Below are 6,878 nucleotides of genomic sequence, written 5' to 3' on the forward strand. Positions count from 1 at the left end.
CTGTTACTGTGGATGACATGATGATGAGTGTTGATGGTCATTAGATAACCGATCCTGCTGAACTCGAGAAGGTCCGTCAGAAGGAGATGGACATTACCAAGGAGCGTATTGAGAAGATCCTTGCTAAGGGTGTTAATGTCATCCTCACCAGTGGTGGTCTTGATGATTTCTCTATGAAGTATCTCATCGACCGTAAAGTTATGGGTATCAGAAGAGTCCCTAAGAAGGACATGAAGAGGATTTCCAAGGTACACTATACTCCAGTGGGAGCTTTCGATCAATTATCTCAGGCCACTGGAGCTAAGCCCCTCCTCACACTCACAGCTACTGAGCAATGGGATGAGGAAGGTATTGATGATTCTGCTATTGGCAAAGCTGATCTCGTAATACGACTCTGGTGCGCAGCACTCGATGATAGCAAGCTACGATCAGGTCCATGAGGAACGTGTTGGAGACAACGACTTTGTCTTCATAACCAATAACGGCGATAGTCAGTATCAGGGCAAGAGTTCAACCCTCCTCCTCAGAGGAGCCTCCGATTTTGTCTTGGATGAGGCGGAGCGGAGCGTTCATGATGCTCTCTGTGCCACATCCCGAGCGTTGGAGTCCGGGAGTGTAGGTAGCCTTCATGAATACCCGTACTAATGGTATCTCTTCAGGTTGTCGGAGGTGGTGGGTGCGTTGAGGCTGCTCTATCACTCCATCTTGAGGAGTTCGCTACCTCCCATCGTGGAAGGGAACAGATGGCCATTCTAGCTTTCGCTGAGGTGATGTTGCCTCCACACGAGTGATGATGGTATTAGAACCTGTCCTCGTTAGGGATTGATGATTATCCCCAAGACCTTGGCCCTCAACGCCGCCCTTCCTGATGTACCTGCCCTTGTCGCTGAACTACGTGTTGCTCATACTCGTGGTAACGCGACGGCCGGTCTCGATCTCAGTAAAGGAGAGGTCACTGATGCAGTGTCGCAGGGAGTAAGATGGACCTCTCTGGTTATTCCCTATGGGAAGGATCATGTTGCTATCAGATACTCGAGCCGATGGTATCCAAGCTGAAGTCCATTAAATTCGCAACAGAGGCTGCTATTACCATTCTCAGGATCGATGATCTCGTTAAAGTTGTAGGTTGACGACCCTCGATCGAACCCATCTTCTTATGCTGTGCATGTTAGGCCCCTGAGCAGCCTCCACAGGATCCTCGAATGGGTTAGGTAGGCAGCAGCAGCAACAACAGCTGTTGAACTCCTTATGGAGATTTCAGCTCAAACACCTCGACGATTTCTTCCATTATCATTGTGCACTCATCGCCGGAGTGAACGTTAGTGTCTGCGATGAGATTCTCGGTATTGACTAGTGTTGTGTGTACAATCAAATTAGGAGAAGTTCGGGATGGCGTGGTATCACGGGTTTGCAGTAATAATCTCTGCTGTTGATAATATGGCTATGCGTAGATTCGGTGCCAGTACTCAGGGTAAGAAGCCCAAGGACCTCACTGAGGAACAGAAACAGGTAAGGAGGATATGACATCGACGAGAATGCCACTTGATGAGTTTAGGAAATTAAGGAAGCTTTCGACCTCTTCGATACGGATGGATCTGGTTCTATTGATGCCAAGGAGCTCAAGGTAATGGTGACTCGGTCCTACCTTGGTCCTATCCACTGTATCAGGTCGCCATGCGTGCTCTTGGTTTCGAGCCTAAGAAGGAGGAAATTCAGAAGATGATAGCAGATGTTGATACTGATGGTGAACAAGATTTAGTTTGGATTTGAGCTCATGTGGTGTGCATAGGTTCTGGACAGATTGAGTACGACGAGTTCCTCAAGATGATGACTACTAAAATTCTGAATAGGGATCCTAAAGACGAGATCCTCAAAGCCTTCAGGTCTATTCCTATCTCGTTGTTGGCTAGTATCATCATAGTCAACGCTTGTTAGGCTCTTCGATGATGATGAGACAGGCAAGATCACCTTCAAGAACTTGAAGCGTGTTGCTAAGGAGCTTGGAGAGAAGATGACCGATGAGGAGCTACAGGTGAGGATTCGATCGTCACCAAGCTCGTTGATGGACCCCCTTGTTAGGAGATGATAGATGAGGCAGACCGTGATGGTGATGGAGAAGTGAGTGAAGAGGAGTTCCTCCGTATTATGAAGAAGACTAATTTGTTTTAATCCAAATAGTATATCCACCGTGACCAGATGGTGTTACAAAAGACTGTATTATCATTCGTGTCTGCTCATCATCACCCGTATGCTCTGATTAACGTGCACGGAATGATGATGAGCTTCGAGGTATTTCAGCACCATGAGGAGGTTATTGTATATCCTTGATGGTAGAAGAATTAGTAACAGTCTCGTTAACCCATCTTTGTTGAGTTAATGTAGGAAGAACAGATATTGATAAGCAAGACCCTTTAAAACTGCACACGCCATCCCTCGTAAGTAACCGAGATGAACACCGGTTATCATGACCAAAATCATTAACGTGGTGACGCTCAATCCGCTGTTAAAGCCGAGTTCATATCCCATATATTAACGGGGTACATTACAATATAATACATTGTTCATTTATCAGTCCGGAAGAATTCGTCATTGTGTTATGCTCGTTATTACCCGTGTTAAAACTCAAACAACGAAACAACAGTGGTGGAATGTGATAACGGCAGTGACATGTATTTATACCATCGAGTACAGCATATCAGAGTCATATGCTAAGATCAATAGACCTTCATCATCAGTCGGAGAGAGGAATCCATCGTTAAAGCATACTCCTGTCAACAACCTCGGAGTGACTTGCCTTGAGCCAATGAGCTGAGGTATCTTATCATATGGGTTGGCCACTTACTGATATTGAAGCGCTCCTACCTCGAAGGAGTTCTCCTCATCGTCTTGATGATCAATCTTCCAAAGGTTCAGGACAGTATCCTCAGAAACTGTCGCCACTAGATGCTGAGGGCAGGAGGGTAATGACCTCCTGTCCCTGCTACCACTACCTTCCTCTTATCAACAGCCATACCCGTGATTGGTCGGCCATGCGCTGATATCTCAAACTGAAGTGTGCTACTGCAGAGTTGGTTACTGCCCTATTAGGGTTACCCTCAACTGCCAATCCACTGCAGCATCGAATACTCGAAGTTTACCATCACTGTAAGCAGCAACTATGCAATTGGGGGTAGGGGATTCACAGCTGACACGATGTCGGTTGAGAGAGAGATCACCAAGACGGGCACCTTATCACCGGGGCTTCGGAGTCCTTACAGGGACTGATGGCTGCCACCTGACAGAGGCATCAGCTTGCCGTGATCTGAGGTGAGGATACCTGTGTGAAGGTTGAAGGCCTCCAGGCACGCAGGGATCCATCAGTATAACCAACTACGCACATAGTCGAGTATTGTGCGTCTACAACCTCCATCGAGCACATAGCACATACCCCTATTGGGGTGCTAACACTGGGCACTAGCTGTAGCCCTGCAAGAGCCTCTCCTAGGCTACCAGCTTTAAATCGGACAACCTATAGAGGGCGGTGGTAGTCGGGAAGAGGATAAGTACCTCCGACCATGCACGAGCCATCACTAACCCCAATTATAAGGTGACTTTCATCATTGTTCCGGAAGGGATCATCGTTGACGACGGGAACGACTGTAGATGCTGTGAAGTACACCTGATGACGGTGGAGGCAGCTGGGCGGGTAGTACTACCTCATTATTGAGCCTATCAACCTGGGGATGTGGGAGATGAATGACAGTTTCTCGAAGATCATGAGAGTAGACATATGCGCCTAGACATCCGATACTAGCCCTTTAGTAGCACCATCACCGACCCTGTGTTGATGTGACGACTAGGACTGTGATAGCATGATGGAGTGTATGATACCTACTACTGGTGGCATACTACTGCTATTGTAGTGAGGCATACCTTATACTACTCACTCTACCCTTTAGTGTTGTACTACCAGCCAGGCGAATCGAGGATGGGGACGACTCTAGGAGATACTAAGACGGTAATTGCACCCAGCTGGATGAGCATCCTACGACCCCTACGACATGATGTCCATCATCGGCAACATAAGCTACTCTGCATGCTTCATGACCTTCCCCCTTGAGAGACGCTATAGTCAAGTTGTTGTGCATGATTGCAGGACTGATAAGAGTAGGAGAAATGCAGTGCTTCCTCTAGTGGGGTGCTGACTATAGGAAGAGTGGAGATCCATCATTGCTGAGCCCTTCCAGCTTATGTTCACTTGGATGACTAAAGTACTCACTAGGAGGGCAGTAACGTGGCATCATGTCGTTGTGAATGTATACCCACTGCTGACTAGCAATACTATAACGAAACAAGCAAGACTGATGAGAGAAAATATAAGTAAGTATACATAAGCTATTATAAGACACTAAGCGACGTAAGAGGGTAGACTCAAGTGTCATGGTCAGTTGTCCCATGATGATGATCATCATTACTACTGCTATTACTAGCTCCTCCTGTGATAACATCACTGGTCTCAGTAGTGAATGAAGAATCCCCGGCATCGACAACCCCTTCCTCATCGTCTTCTTCTTCATCATCAGAACTCGATCCATCAGAGCAAGACTGATAGCAATTACTCTCGGTAGCTGACATGTACCTCCCTTCATCATCCGACGAAATGACCTCCGAAGTTCTACGACTGCTCTCACTAAATGCTGACGATGCTTTCACTCTCGTTGGCGACTCATCAGGTGGCTCTTCCACTGTCATTGTAGTGGTATCACAATTGGAGGGGTCTTTGTTATCATCAGTAACCTCAGTGATCTGTGGACCCTCCTCTTCCTCCATTGGTGGAGTTTCATGGAAAGATACCCTCCTTACTGTGGTCTCCTCCTCACTTGTTCCCTGTACACCCTCTATTGTGGTGAGTATGACCTCCTCTCTGAATTCTTGATGTATTTGCCCATCCTGCGCCTGATAATCATAATATCCAATAAGATCCATAGCCGGAGGCTCCACAATCACTGTGGGTGGTGACGATGATGATAATTGTGGTGATCCATCCCGAGGGGAGTTGCTCGGTGATGAAGTCCACGAGGATGATGACCAAGATGATAGAGAGGATGGACCGTCCAAACCACCAAAAGTGGCTTCATCCTCCTCATCAGCATAAACACTATATTTAACATAGTCATCATCATCCAGAGCATGATCGAGTTGCCTAAACCCACGTTGACGCTGCTTTCTATGATGCCGACCAACTCTACTCCGATCTATCTTCCTCGCTGCTGTCTTTATCACAGGTTTGGCTTTCCCTATAACCGTCGCTGCCATACCAGTACCGGCTTGTGCTGCTGCCCTCGACCGACCCCACAACCTATCCCACCAACTACTCTGCCTCGGGGGGCCCTGTGTAGTAGGACCAGCCTCCAAGTCCTCCATCTCAACCATCGAAGGTTGAGTGTACACTCCATCTCTATGGAACAACTTGAAGAGTAGCTCTCGTTGTCTAACTCGAGGGGCTGTAGCACAGAAGAAGACTATGCATGCTAGGGGTACTACTGTCATGACTATCCAAGCACCGATGAGCTCAGACCTGTGATATCCATGACGTTTATGTTCTGAAGTAGGACTGGGTACAGCAGCAGTAGCTTCATCATCAAGATGACGGATATCCACATAGACACCCTGGGACAGTTGGAAGCAGAGTAGGGTGATGAACAGTAGAGTTCGTAACCGTGGCAGGGGGCGCATTGGATAAGATTGGTGATTTATCATCATCACCAACGACTATTGGAAAACTGACAGTCATCGTCCAGTTGTGAGCACAACGAAAGGCTTAAGAGGCTCAGAAGAATAATTTGCACACACGAAGATGAAATATTAATCAGTCCGTATAGGAGATGTCATCAGGCTACTACCACTTTCGCCACTCTTGACCATCCGGGGCATCCGGTCTGAATATGGAATACATATTGGATACGTGTCCATCTCTAGTACCTGTCCTTCCCTTCATAATCAGCCTTACCAACCTCATCCCAGTTGGTTGACAGTACAGTACCTAGTAGGAGGGGTAAAGGGGAGGAGGGACGAGCACATCCCACCTCCAGACGTCTGAAAGCTCTTCACCATGGCCCGTCTAGTATTATCATCAGCACCGGCGTATATTTGACGGAATAATGCATTCAATGCAGCCTATAGACCAAGGATCGAAGAGTTGCTGATTAAATCACTACATCGCCATTCTCCTTCTCCCCCTTGAGCTCCTCCTCACACATCTTGTCTATAGCTGACCAGTCCCGATGCACCTACTCAACCATACTAAGCTGTAGCTAACAGCTGTTAGTGAGTACTACTTTAGATGAGGAGGGATAGCTACTACTAGTGCTATCCGCCTTAGGAGCAGGCACTGTTGTTGTTGATGATGATGACGAAGTAGTCGACACTATACGAGGACTGTTAGAGCCCTTATCATATTGAAGGGAAGGCCTGGGTTAGTGAGTGTTGAAGATGGCACCCACAGTGGTCATAATACCATTGTTGTTGTTGGTCATCTTTAGGTAGATATAACACCACCTTATATGGTGTTACCTCGTATGTTGCCTTATCACCCTTTATGGAGCCCCATAGGTCCAACTGTAGTAGGTAGTGTTCAATACTGAAGAGTTACTACGTCATAGCTGCTACATATCGTGCATTACCTCCCTTTATTCTCATGATTGATGCCTACCCTCACTGACCTGTATAAAAAGGGAATTAACTTCTCTGCCTCTGGTGGCTCTCACTACCTCTCACTAAATTCCGCAACATCTACACCAGTACTTGGATCAACCCCTTTTAGCTTGATAGTTATTGTAACGGTATCAGCTGTCTGATACCAATCCAGCTTAGACGGATTAATTGTTGTCATGGCACAA

General features: G+C 47.0%; 3 protein-coding genes across 3 annotated transcripts in view; 2 read left to right on the forward strand and 1 right to left on the reverse strand.

The window, feature by feature from the left end:
- Nucleotides 1-1,130, forward strand: part of Pmar_PMAR029259 (t-complex polypeptide 1, putative) — a gene marked incomplete at both ends in the record, with an annotated part of 1,370 nt that extends 240 nt beyond the window's left edge. Inside the window, 5 exons of the mRNA XM_002782353.1 lie at nt 45-383; nt 433-615; nt 660-767; nt 820-975; nt 1,029-1,130. Coding sequence (XP_002782399.1) covers nt 45-383; nt 433-615; nt 660-767; nt 820-975; nt 1,029-1,130 — 888 coding nt within the window. The remainder of the gene's footprint in view (nt 1-44; nt 384-432; nt 616-659; nt 768-819; nt 976-1,028) is intronic.
- Nucleotides 1,131-1,389: 259 nt separating this feature from the next.
- Pmar_PMAR029260 (centrin, putative) lies at nt 1,390-2,356 on the forward strand (the record flags this gene model as incomplete). Its single annotated transcript, XM_002782354.1, has 6 exons — nt 1,390-1,509; nt 1,556-1,624; nt 1,669-1,744; nt 1,790-1,883; nt 1,936-2,032; nt 2,080-2,356. 6 exons carry the CDS (start codon nt 1,390-1,392, stop codon nt 2,167-2,169), a joined length of 546 nt encoding a protein of 181 aa, XP_002782400.1. The 3' UTR covers nt 2,170-2,356.
- A 3,522-nt stretch (nt 2,357-5,878) lies between these two features.
- Pmar_PMAR029261 (chaperone binding protein, putative) lies at nt 5,879-6,871 on the reverse strand (the record flags this gene model as incomplete). Its single annotated transcript, XM_002782355.1, has 8 exons — nt 5,879-5,918; nt 5,962-6,022; nt 6,066-6,156; nt 6,198-6,269; nt 6,318-6,417; nt 6,479-6,619; nt 6,663-6,701; nt 6,750-6,871. The coding sequence occupies 8 exons, from the start codon at nt 6,869-6,871 to the stop codon at nt 5,879-5,881; spliced, it is 666 nt and encodes a 221-aa protein (XP_002782401.1).
- Nucleotides 6,872-6,878: the final 7 nt, after the last annotated feature.

This window comes from Perkinsus marinus (genome assembly GCF_000006405.1).
Source record: "Perkinsus marinus ATCC 50983 genomic scaffold scf_1104296939758, whole genome shotgun sequence".
Classification (NCBI taxonomy): Eukaryota; Perkinsozoa; order Perkinsida; family Perkinsidae; genus Perkinsus; species Perkinsus marinus.